At 39.0% G+C, this 13972-nt stretch overlaps 1 protein-coding gene across 1 annotated transcript in view; it reads right to left on the bottom strand.

Annotated features, from left to right (window-relative positions):
- The window catches only part of LOC126210664 (elongation factor 1-gamma-like), a 47992-nt gene that overhangs the window by 17379 nt on the left and 16641 nt on the right, over window positions 1-13972 (bottom strand). The window contains exons 4-5 of the mRNA XM_049939994.1: window positions 8480-8622; window positions 3938-4101 (exon numbers count right to left, since the gene is read on the bottom strand). Coding sequence (XP_049795951.1) covers window positions 3938-4101; window positions 8480-8622 — 307 coding nt within the window. The remainder of the gene's footprint in view (window positions 1-3937; window positions 4102-8479; window positions 8623-13972) is intronic.

Below are 13972 nucleotides of genomic sequence, written 5' to 3' on the forward strand. Positions count from 1 at the left end.
TTAGTATTTTCAATTAACAACAACACATACCCACATGGTAAAGATAAAGCTAAACGGAATCAATAGAAATTCTTAGAGAAACCCCTATACACACATTAAAATATGACCCCAGACAGCATGCATAACTAAAGTTAGGAAGTTCATTCCTGGCACGTCACATTCTAGATAACATCCCCCTTAATCCTAAGTCTGCCAGAAAGCCTCTCGCAGGGCGAGGCCTACACGCAAAAGGTAAAGATTGATTAGAAGAAGGAAAGCACCATTAAATGGAATTAAATATATAAAGAACTGAAGGCCTGACACCCCGAATCACCCATTACAAACTTATAGCGGTCCAGTTTTACAGGCACACTACACGTGGTTCTGTATGAAGTCAGATAGGTGGTCTTTTGAGCACTCAGGTGTCAAAAAAGGGGTTATATAGACTGCACACTGGCAGATGTGCAAGGAAAACAATGTAATCCCCTGAGTAAAGTTTGCAACTCAGCAGTGCTGCGTAGGCAGCCATCAGACCAGTACGAAGCACTGCCCAAAGTTGAAATGCAGGAAGGAACAGCTGCGTACCTGTAAAGTCCAAGCGAACTGCTCAAACACCACAGTAAATAATAGTTTGCGTTCCCTTAAACCTGTTGTTGGCATGTACATTAATTTAAATTTTGTAGACCAGACGGCACGAGCAGTCCACATACTAACATTCCATGTACATAACTGCTCCCACTGGTATTACAACTTTGGGTTGTGCTATGTACTGGTCTGATGGTGCCTAAACAGCACTGGTAGGTCGCAAACTTTACTTAGGGGGTTACGTACTTTTCCTAATGTACCCACAAGTGCACAGTCTATAACATCTTTTCTGGGCATCCAGCATTCAAAATACTGTCTACCTGTCTTCATGTGGATCCATGTCTGGTGCACCCCTAAGCCTGGATCATTGTTAAGTTTTGTAATGGGGGATTTGGGATGTTGAGCCATTAATTCTTTTTATGATTTATTATACTAAACAATGGTCTCTGCCTTTAATTGGGGACCTTTACCCTTTTATGTAGTCCCTCCTCTGCGAGAAGCTTTGTGGCAGACTTAGGATTGAAAAGGCCATTTTCTTCAATACCACGTACCGCAGATGCACTAGTTTCAACATCTTTTAACCTTAGTTATGCATCCTTCATTGACTCATTTTAACGAAAGCTTTTTCTAAGAATTTCTGTTTTGCTTTGATTGTCTTAACCACGTGAATACATGTTATTCATTTAATATTTTGCAGATGCGCGTGACAAAGGGACATATGACCTGAAAGCACACAGTACTTGCATTTGTAGAAGTAATTAATTTTTAGAACTGTCAGATTTCATCGCTGACAATGAACAACAGACGTGGATGCCCTGTCAAGCAAAAATCAATGTGTTTTATCCTTTAACAATAATCCCTTTACCAAGAGGAACATCCTACCCTCTTCATTTGAAGTGTTAGTCCATCGCCCACCAAAAGTATGCAACATCTCAGGTCCACCCCTATGCCAACGATACCACCCACCCCGCACCACGAAGATCATGCCCCAACACAGAAACCAAGCTCATGCCCTTGACACCTATGAACCACAGTCAAGTCACAGGCAATTTATATCCTATAAAAGAGGGCTACGAAAGTCATTCCCCTGCAGAGAACAAGCTCAAGTCACGTCCTCGACATCTTCGAACCACAGTCCAGTTACAGGCTATTTACACTACTGGCCATTAAAATTGCTACAGCAAGAAGAAATGCAGATGATAAACGGGTTTTCATTGGACAAATATATTATACTAGAACTAACATGTGATTACATTTTCATGCAATTTGGGTGCATAGATCCCGAGAAATCAGTACCCCAAACAACCACCTCTGGCTGTAGTAATGGCCTTGATACGCCTGGGCACTGAGCCAAACAGAGCTTTGATGGTGCATACAGGTACAGCTGCCCATGCAGCTTCAACATGATACCACAGTTGATCAAGAGTAGTGATTGGCGTATTGTGACGAGCCAGTTGCTCGGCCACCATTGACCAGACATTTTCAATAGGTGAGAGATCTGGAGAATGTGCTGGCCAGGGCAGCAGTCTAACATTTTCTGTATCCAGAAACGCCTGTACAGGACCTGCAACATGCGGTCGTGCATTATCCTGCTGAAATGTAGGTTTTGCAGGGATCGAATGAAGGGTAGAGCTACGGGTCGTAACACATCTCAAATGTAATGTCCACTGTTCGAAGTGTCGTCAACGCGAACAAGAGGTGGCCGAGACGTGTAACCAATGGCACCCCATACCATCAAGCCAGGTGATACACCAGTATGGCGATGAATACACGCTTCCAATGTGCGCTCACCGCGATGTCGCCAAACACTAATGCGACCATCATGATGCTATAAACAGAACCTGGATTCATCTGAAAAAATGACGTTTTGCCATTCGTGCACCCAGGTTAATCGACTACACCATCGCAGGCACTCCTGTTTGTAATGCAGCCTGAAGGGTAACTGTAGCTATGGTCTCCGAGCTGATAGTACATGCTGCTGCAAACGTCGTCTAACTGTTCGTGTAGATGGTTGTTGTCTTGTAAACGTCCCCATGTGTTGTCTCAGGGATCGAGACGTGGCTGCACGATCCGTTGCAGCCATGCGGATAAGATGCCTGTCAATTCGACTGCTAGTGATACGAGGCCGTTGGGATCCAGCACGGCGTTCCGTATTACCCTCCTGAACCCACCTATTCCATATTCTGCTAACAGACATTCAGATCTCAACCAACACAAGCAGCAATGTCACGATACGATAAACCGCAATTGCGATAGGCTACAATATGACCTTTATCAAAGTCTGAAACATGATGGTACGCATTTCTCTTCCTTACACGAGGGGCATCACAACAATGTTTCACCAAGCAATGCCGGTCAACTGCTGTTTGTGTATGAGAAATCGGTTGGAAACTTTCCTCATGTCAGCACGTAGGTGTCGCCAACCTTGTGTGAATGCTCTGAAAAGCTAATCATTTGCATATCACAGCATCTTCTTCCTGTCGGTTAAATTTCGCGTTTGTAGCACGTCATCTTCGTGGTGTAGCAATTTTAACGGCCAGTAGTGCATATTGTACAAAAGATAGGGCATGAGAGACAGCAATGTTGTATATCAAAGGTCCTAACTATAATTACTACACTGTATTTGATGTAGGGATGGCAATTAACGACAGTCTACCAGCAAGAATGGTCAGTGCCAAATTGTGGCTGAACAAACTTCACCGTGATCTCCCCCCCCCCCCCAAATGACCCCAGTGCCTCTTTGCACACTTCATCAGGTGAAATTCTGAGCTCACTGGCAATAACTTGCCTGATATCTTTTTTCAGATTGCAATCTTTGTTTGCATTACTTTCCATATACTATAGGTTTGGCTGCAGACTAATTACATTTACAAAATTGATTATTTTGTTGTTTGTCCACATAGCAGTACACAACATAGAAAACCACTATATGTAGGTGTGCAAACTTTTTCTATGAACATTCCCTTCCCTTGGTGGACAATGCTGACAAACCTTGGCCATTACCTCCAACACTGGGAATATTGCTTGGCAAAATTGCAGCCACACTAGACTATTATTATGGTAAAATATGGCACGTGTAAATGCATCTTAGAAAACCCCCACAAACCTAATTGCTCAAGCCAGTTCCAACAGCCATATATTCTTGAATTTCCGCAAATATCTTCTGTGTAATACGCTGAGTCTCTCCTATTTAAATAAAGCTACATTTCAAATCGAAGTTTTGTTTATGTCTGGATGCTATGAAGTCAGTCAATTATCTTTTTTCTCTACATAGTTTTTACACCAGTGAACGCAAGATTATCAACAGTTACATTTCACATGAGCCAGCTACCAAACACAAAACCCATACATTAAAAACAGAAAATGGTCTCACCTAAAGGCAGGGTCCAGAACATACTGATACAAGTGCAGCAGCGTACAGGCAACACAAATGTCTGCGAGGGATATGCGCTCCCCAACTAGGAAGGTACGTGTCAGTAGGTGATTGTTCAGAGTTCTAAGTGCTTCCTTCACATCCTCCTTTGAACGTTCTGTTGCCTGCAGCAGTCAACAATTATCACTATTTACTAAACTACAAAATTTTTATACACCATTTCATTATACAAAACAAAATTAAAAGTAAATCACTTGATAGGCAAGGATGACAGGGTAAGTATATTGTGGTAAGATGATATACAAATACTTATGACTGTGCAAGGAAACTAATAATACGATGGAACTACATCAATAAGTTAATTATGTCAAGAATGCTTTTAAAAATAAGAATCACATGAAATTAAAAATAAGGGATGTGAACCACTGGTACTTCCATGCAGTTAATGTTATATTTATAAAGACCTTTCGAATTTGAGATATACGTCAGAACCCTCCTTTTATGTTCCCAGAATTAACATTTTTTCCTGCCATTTACGCCATTTGTACCACTCCTGTCAAATTTCTGACATCCTCTATATTAATTTGGACCCAATTATTTGTTAACATGCTTATAATTTTCCCACGATTTACACTTTATGAAGAAATGTCTGTGGAGGAAAAACTGATGTAATTGATGTAAAATAATGCTGACATGGCACTGGCTGTGAAGTAAGTGTTTACAAATGTTCCATGTCTAAGTTTCTTGACACCAGGGTTCTCCACTCAGCAGAACTGGTAAATGGTAAAAGCCTGAACCACTCTTGCCGTATCTCTTGCCACTGCCAAGCTCTACTTGGTGTGATGGCTGATGGGAGTAAAGGTTTGTTGTATCATGACCAATTACAACTATTTCCAAACTGTCTCTAATATGCATGCATAGCTTTGCGATTGTTGTAATCTTGACACCTTCACTCAATGTGTTGTAATATTTTTGATTTAAACACATCTACAATTATTTATTTTTTTCAGGCATAGCACGATATGTTTCAAGAATGTGTTCCTGTTAAGTGTTTCTTGGTAAGTGCAATATTTACAAATTTATTTTTTGTCAGGTTTCACAAACAATGTGAGTGATAGTGTGTGCGGTTTTCTACATAACTGAGGAGGTACAGCACTTAATACCTCAAAAACATGACTGCCGTGCAAGGGACACACAACACGTATGCAAACATCACAAAAAACCACTGAAGTAAATACTTGCACTCTACAATAAGACAAATTCTCGAAACGTGTCATGCGAAGCACAAAAAAAGAAGAAACTGATTCAATGTTGGATTATTTACGAGTGGCAGCTTCGAAAATCATCAATTATTATGCATGAAATTAAGTCAAATCTTTCTATGTCCCAGTCAGTCACCAACTCCAGTTACAGCAGCATATTTTATTACATAATATACATTTACTAGGCAATAATGTCCCTTACAAGCATATTTATGTCTGCTATGTACATATATCATACATAAAGTGAGAAAATGTAAGGGGGATCTTGCACATTACTTTTACCACTTAATAGGCGGTTACCTAAATTTTACATTTTCGAAAGTAGGGTTCCACTGGAATATACCTATTTATTATTTACTGTAAAGGGTCCACACTGAGTTGAGGACAAGAGACAAACATTCATTTTTGGCCACAGCCTTAGTCAGAGAAAGGCACACTAATTCATGCATATAAGCAAGCACGCCTAACACACACATTACTATCATATCTCTGGCAGCTCGGACCAGAATTCATTCTAATATTTTGGTCCCAGCTGCTGGAGATGGTCATGGGTGCATGAGGTATGCTTGCTTCTGTGCGTTTTTATGATGAAGGCAGTGGCCAAAAGCTGATGCCTAAGTGTTTTAACTGAGCCTGTCTGCAACAATGTGTCATTTTTACAGTAAGTAGCAATCTATTATTTTGCTACTTTGTTAACTGAAAGTCAGTGTGTGTACAAATTTATGTTCTTACCCCTTTCCCCAAAGCTTTGACATTACTGCTTCATCACTTCAGATCTGCATACGTCCTAAACTGATTTAAGCTACAGGATGTTATGCCACACACAATCCCTTAAATCCAATATGCCCAACAGTGAGCAGTAAGAGAATATTTCAATTTTAAATAAATATATCTACAGGTTCCGAAAGGGTGGATGCTATCAATTTTTATCATTTACATATAGAATTTGAAGTTTATCAATCATTTATCAACAATGGATAAATAAACATACTCCAAGAACACATGAAACCTAAAATTGCACTTACAAGTGAATACAAAGGTTTAGTGGAAACAAACATATAACTCAAATGTCTTTCCACAAACCTGCTGATAAGGAATCTAAAACTACTTCCTGCAAATATGCTGCCTCCTATAACACAAAATCATCTTTAGGAAGAAATAGCCAGTAGATACAAATTTCTGTGAAAAAACTTTTTACTAACATTAAAAGTGCACGGAAACTCTGAAATCGAGACAAGGTCAAACTGAAAATGTTACAAATCTTGAGAGGGAGATTATTCGACAAAATGGTTTGGAAAAAGCTGCTTTAGAGGGAAGGATATACAAAAGGGGAAGGGCATGAGGTAAGCAAATAAAAACTTTTTCAACAAAAAATGCCAGTCTAAAAAAATTAAATACAATAGTTAAGATGGAATGCAAGTGAATGTCCAAGCATTTACTAATAATTTAGATAACTATGGAAGGTTGTAAATTATGTAGCAATAAAGAAATTTATTGAAACATGGAAAATATAGGAGAAGAAATGAGAAATTAAGACTATCTTAACCAAACAGATACTAAAATTTTGTGGGACAAGTTTGACATGTGAGGCAAAATAATTTAGAAACACTAAACCAAAAAGGACAATACAAAAATAAGTGTTTTCCGTTGGCCAATCCAACAGCAGAGAAAAAGGGGGTGGGGGGAGGAGTGAGAAACCATCAACAAGTGCAATCTACGAAGACCTTATTCAGAATATTTGCTACAGGATGTACTCCTGCAATTAGGATCCATGGGAGTCATGTGATCACATTCCACTACGTGGCTCTAGATAAGATGAGGCATGTGGTTTGGAGATATCTAACTCCAGATCAGTGTTTTGGATGCAATCTATGGATAAGGAGGGAACTTGTTCTATGACATGCATGTATCCCAGCACCAATTGTCCTTTTGGAATCCTCCTGCAGCCACTAGTTAATTCAGCAGGAATTGTAAATACGGCTGCCAATGGTTTGTGCAGCAGAAATTCCAAATACCAAGATCCTTCATCAATGTGTCACATAAGCCTGCAAAACCATTCAGCACCACCCAGAAAGTTTGAAGGGTGTGCCTGATCCAGGCAAAGGGGTGTTATTGAACTTTTGTTACAAACTTTTGATCTATGAAAATATTCCTTCATAAACTCCAAGTTTCAGATGTGCCTAGAGTATTTTGTTTTGATATGAGGAATCCAAGTTTTGTAACAAAACTTCTGACTGGACATTTCACTTTAGCTTCTTGAGCCTTAAATTTTTGTAACAGAAAATGGGATGCTGGTGCACTGACTTATGTTAAAGCCTGTCTGGCTTGATGGCCTGCCAGTAGCTACACTACCACCATCATCTAAAGTTATGAGACACTTAGAGAAGTGGAATGAGGAGAAATGAAACACTGATTAAGATTCATATAAAATCATTAAAGTGACTTGGCATTTGTTTAAAAATGCTAGATTGGTGGAAAAGAAGTTAACTGATGGAAACCACATGGCAGCACACATTTTTGGGAAGACCATATCTACGAAATAATGGAGCACCATGCTGCACACTAGGATGCTCTGAATATGAGGCTTGGCACAAGGAAACAGGAAAATAAAGCTATTAACTGCTGTTTTAATTAACCTTGTATAAACTTAGAATCTGCCCCCCCCCCCACCAAATTTTTTCAGAAACAAAAATATGCCAACGAAGTTGTCACGAAATTCCAATCACCAACTTTCTCCTACAAATGCAAAAATATTTTGTCGACACCGATATATATAGTGAGGAACGATCACCACGATAAAATAAGGGAAATCAGAGCTTGTACGGAAAGATGTGTGTTCATTCTTTCCGCACGCTATACGAGAGTGGAATAACATAATTATAAAGGTGGTTCGATGAACCCTCTGCCAGGCACTTTAATGTGATTTTCAGAGTATCCATGTAGACTAGCATCAGAAACAGACTTCACCAGCATCTGCTCCATCAAATGGTAAATACATTCCTCTGATGTTTCATGTGTGTAACCTATCTCACAGGCATTTGAAAAATAGTTTTATCATTTTATATTTCGGGAGTGACATTTTTGTTTCACTGTATTGACTGTGCTGGAAGGGGACTTCACTGTCGCAAAATAGTGTGATCTTTATATTCTCTAATACAAGTAAATATGCTTGCCTTTAGCTACCCTTCATCACTGTTCCTCCACAACCACCTAAATTAAATGCAAGTCTTAAATATAAAGTTATTTACCCAGACAGAAAAATGCGCGTCTTGTAACCTACCTGCTTGTTGTACTGCATGATACCAATGCATGGGAACACCCATGTACAGGAGGCAGGGAGGATTTCACTGTCTGCAAAACCCAGCCACTGCAACACCTGAGCACGCTCCAGGTCAGACTGACCCCTAAGCTGCGCATTCGCCACTGCAATAAATGCAAGAGTTGTAGATATACCTGATAAAGCAGGCATCTGTAACTAATCTATTAATGTGATAACTATTCTATTCAGATGATTGATAAAGCCTGACTTGCAACTTTTTAAATTCTCGAATTATATCACACAGTCTTAGCAAAAGGAGGCTGGTAATTATTTGCCTGGCTATACTGAAACTGCCTGAATTCAGATTTGGCATTGCAATCACAGAAACAGTCTAGTAATAATCCCTGAATATTCAAATTTCAAGCACTCAATGCGTCGTTTTAGCACCTCCAAGGTCATACAGATTTTAAAAACTTCATAATGGAAGTTGGTTGTAGCAAAATTACAGCATAATGCAAGATCTAGTGAAACAGCCACACACAGCCCCCCCCCCCCCCCCCGCACACAGCCACACACACACACACACACACAGCCTTTAAGAGGACATGCTCGTGAAAATAACCAAAAATTTGAAACAATTCTTGGTCTATAGGAAAGAGCATTTCATGCCGATTTCAAAAATGTACAGTTTATGGGCATTATTTTCCATTCGATCTAAACTTGAGGTTTAAAGTAATGTTGCACAGGGGCCAGGCCCATCTGTCAGTTTGAAGTGTGTCAGAATACGTGATGCATTATTTTGTTCTTACATTTTTTCTGTCATTAGTTACAGATTGTCAACACAGGTGTATTCCAGAAGGTACTGACTACTGGAATCAAAGTACATGCACGTCTAGAAGGCTATGGTCTGAATGTAAACAAAGATCTGAGAATGTGTGTGTGTGTGTGTGTGTGTGTGTGTGTGTGTGTGTGTGAGGTACTGACTACTGGAATCTAAGTACATGCACGTCTAGAAGGCTATGGTCTGAATGTAAACAAAGATCTGAGAATGTGTGTGTGTGTGTGTGTGTGTGTGTGTGTGTGTGTGTGTCCTCTGCTAAAAACATTGAGAGTAAAAGAAATTTTTTGCCCCAAATGAAAGTTTTGCAGCAACCAGTTCCAAACACAACTGAACAATACATCAGTTGCTTTGAAAGTCATCCACGGAAACTGTGCCTACAGGCAGTGCTTCTAGACGTACACTCACTTTCTGAATGTAATACGAAAAAGCCTAGTAGTATTGTCAGCAGCAATAACAAGACTTTTGAAGAGTGTTGTGAAATGTAAGTACTGCGATTGTGAAGATAGTATTGACGTTTCTGTGGACATTTGAGCAAGGAAAGGTCTTTCAATTCTATTAGTGATTGGCTGTAACTCATGTAAGATGCAGTAATACTATGACATCGCAAGCAACTGATAGTAGACATGACAGTTTAAATATTCAGCTTGCTTATGCAATGTGATGTATTGGAAGGGGTAGGAGAGCTGCCCAGACTTTTTGTGCAGTGATGGATTTGCCTCTACCTATACTGAGGTATGACATACAATAAATTAATACATAATGCTTTGTGTGGTGCAAGTGAACAATGAGGACAGCAGCAGAAGAAGCTGTAGCCTTGTCTGAGAATACAGACATTGTAGCAGTATTTGATGCATCTTGGCAGAAGAGAGATCATACTCTTCTGAATGGGATTGAAAGTGGCAAATTTATTGAAACTGGTAAGATACTAGATTATGAATGTCTAACAAAGCACTGCCATGGTTGTTCAAGTAAATTTATTGGCACCCATGTTTGTGAAAAGAACTTTGATGGCCCAAATGGAAACATGGCAATGCAAGGAGTTCTATACAAGATCAGAGGTCAGTCGTGGTGCGAGGTATGTAGGCTACCTTGGGGATGGGGACTGTAAAGGACACACTACTGTTGTTAATGACAGACCGTAAGGGGACACACTGATAGGAACGCTTGAATGTGTTGGGCACATACAAAAAATGAGAGCTTGGCTGAGAAAATTATGTAAAGACTTCAGTGGAAAAAACTGTTAGACAGAAAACACATAGGCAGTCCAGGTCATTTTAGAAAAACTAAAATTGATTCTTTGACTCAATATTATGGACTAAGGAGAAATGTAGGAGATTCGGAGAACGAGACGAGATGTTTGGGCAACATGGTTTCACAGAGTGTCAACAGATGAAACCACACAGCATGGTTTGTGTCCAAAAGGGGAAGATTCATGGTGCAAGTACTACTTTAGCAATGCTATAGGCATATAGTATACCAATAAGCATTCCTTACTACTTGCTGTAACTGAAACAATTAGGTCTATATATAGAGTCTGGCAAATAAAAATCTAAGGAAATGTATGCAAGGTCTCTCTCAGAATGCAAATGAAAGCTTCAACAGCTGTCTATGGGAGAGAATACCCAAAACTGTAGTTGTTGGGCTGACAGTGCTGAGGATTGGTGTAATGCATGCAATAACAACATTCAATGATCGTGCAATTTCAAGGATCACTGTTATGAAGAATTTGAGCATCCAGACAGGAGGAATATGGCTTCAGCTCTAACTGCTATTGATAAGCGACAGGTAATTGAAGCAGAGATACCTACAGAAGCTGTTACCAAGGAGTCAAGGATAAAGAAAAGAATAAAAGAGTATGGAGGGTAACGAAACAGGTGGTCAACTGGAGTCTGCAGCTGAAATGTTCTAAATGAGCATGGTGGTAAATTAATGAATCTGTAAATCATATTTTGCAATTTACCGAAAACTTGAATTTTCATGATTCAGGTACACTTTTCTCCTAAATGACTGAAGTTGAATGCACAAAAATTGGTACAGATATTTAGACTGACCTCTTCTACCTACCTTCCTTACTATTTCCTGAAATTAAATATTCTTGTTGTAGTAAAATAAATTACTTGTCTTTACAGATCAGCATCAGGGAAGGAAACTCTGAGGCATAAAACACATATGTGAATGTTGTCTATACTCTTTTTCCAAGCTGTGCAGTCAGTGGTTCCAAAGTAAATGGTACCACACTGAGATAGTGTTCTGTTTTTTATATACTATTATATTGTTGTCAGTACCAAAATATAATAACAAATATCTCTATAATTTGTGAAATGCTTTGACTAATGACTAATTGTGTCTAAGAATTTTGAGCTACCTCATTTATAGATAAATTGCACTATGAGGGTGAAGATAATGCTAAAAATGCTGTCTGTTCAGGGTCATGTCCCCTTAACCACTGGTGTCATTTCCAGTCTATTATAATGAAATATTCTGAAAATGTGTAACTCTAACAATGCCAATTTGTTTTCAATAATTCTTCTACCACATTCTACAATTTTTTTGCATTCAAACTTAATCCAAAAACCTTAGTAATAGTAGTAGATACGACTTTTGACAATGGATGTCAGTGTCAATATTTTCAGGTTCTGGACCCTACATACACCTAAATGAATATTTAAAAAGCATGTTGTTAAAAATGAAATTTGTATTATTTTAATTTTTTTTGTGGTCAAAGTATCCCCTGTATATAGTACTGACTGAATATGTGGTTGTGTTGCTACAGTTAATGAGACAGTTAAAATGAGGTGTTTAATACTGTTACCGTTAAACACACAAGAAACACTAACACTTTTTTCGTATGCAAAATGACATTTTTAATTTCTTGTACCACTTCCCTCCTAAGCAGTCCTATATGACTAAGACCTGCAATACTGTCAGACAACCTTAGTTCTGCTTAGCACAAGGCCTGCAGGATGGATGTTGTCCCTTTCTCTTCCTTTTCTGTTTACAAAATGTAACTGAACATTTCATTCTGTCATACAAGAAAAGGTTGGATTAACATTTTAAATTTTTTCAGAAAAATGACTGTTCTAGAAAACAAATTCATACAAGCAACTGCAATAAATGTAGAAATATACAACACACGCAGTCATTAACAGTGTTTCTTTCGTTTTCAAAATAGGGTTTCTTGTACCTCCCGAGAGAATAAAATTAACAGCTTGGTTGCTGTAAGCATTTAGAGTAAAGTAATGGGTGTTAATTGTTTGAAGACTTCCTGAAAATAGAAAATTTGGGCCCTCAACTCCATTGCATTTTGTATCCCTTAAGTAGTAACAGAAGTGAAGTTTTAGATGCTCTCTTTTCCTTGCTAAGCCAAATGTGAGAGGATCTTAGCTCTGCTCTATTGTTCATTTCCTGGTTATGAAATTAATTTAAATGTACAGTTCATTTAAAGCGAAAAGTTGAATTGACAATATAAAGGTTACGCAACCATGATTGACACCACTTCTCTGCTGATGTGTGATGGGCGGGGGCTGGATGAAATCTAAAAAGCAGCTCAGCTGCTCTTCAGCCCTCGCAGTTAAGAGAAGGACACACTGCTTTTAAAAAAGGCTCTCCAGCTATGTTAATCCCAAAAATTGAGTGTGGAATTACCAACCCATTCAGCATGCCCAACTAATCAAATATACACTTCAATTACACAAACACAAAGTTACCCTTTCTACCCGAGCAATCCTATTCGGCCAACAGCAAAGCTAGTGCACAAGTGTTCTACTAGTTTCCAACCGTTATATTAAGCGATATTCCGAAAAACATACAAGACTTATTTAGCTATGGGTTCCAAGAAATGAATACTGTCGGTAATTTTCAAAAGGGTAATAACTGAAACATGGATAACTACACATTTTATTAATATTTACATCCACAATTTGAAAACCACTGAAGTGTACGGTAGAGGGTACATTCCACTGTAGAACTTATTAGAGCTTATTCCCATTCAATTTGTATACAGAGCACAAACAGAATCACCTGCTCTGCCTCTGTGCATGCTATTGTCCGTCTCAGCTTGTGCTTTCCACCCAACGGATGCAATGTGTAGTAATTTGTGCAAATCATTTAAAGCTGGTTCTTGACAATACTTTCTCAGGACAGTCTGCATCTATCTTCAAGCTCCTGCCTGTTCTGTCAATTCAGCATATACATGTCACTCAACCACAGGTCAAACAAACTTTTGAACATTCATGCTGCCCTTCTTTCTATACATTCAATAGTCTAATTTCTATATGGCATGGACTAGACACAGTTGAGAAAGAGTTGCAGAAGGGCTTTATACATAATCTCCTTTGATTCTTGAAGTTTTCCCGGTGGACATAATGTTCCATCATCTTTCGGGCGTGCACTCGGGACAGCGACAATTCTTCTTGCGATAATTTGTTTATGGACGATTTTGAAGAGAAAGTCCTCAACTCAGCAGTGTTAAAACCGACGGTCTTATGGAGATACGTGGATGACACTTTCATAGTGTGGCCCCACGGAGAGGATAAATAGAGTTTTTGGAACATCTTCAATTCCATTCACGGAAACATTTAGTTCACTATGGAGCGAGAGAAGAATGGCTGTTTACCGTTTCTGGATGCGCTGGTTTGCCGGAAAGAAGATGGATCCCTAGGTCATTGCGTATA

Source organism: Schistocerca nitens, chromosome 10, assembly GCF_023898315.1.
Source record: "Schistocerca nitens isolate TAMUIC-IGC-003100 chromosome 10, iqSchNite1.1, whole genome shotgun sequence".
Taxonomy (NCBI): domain Eukaryota; kingdom Metazoa; phylum Arthropoda; class Insecta; order Orthoptera; family Acrididae; genus Schistocerca; species Schistocerca nitens.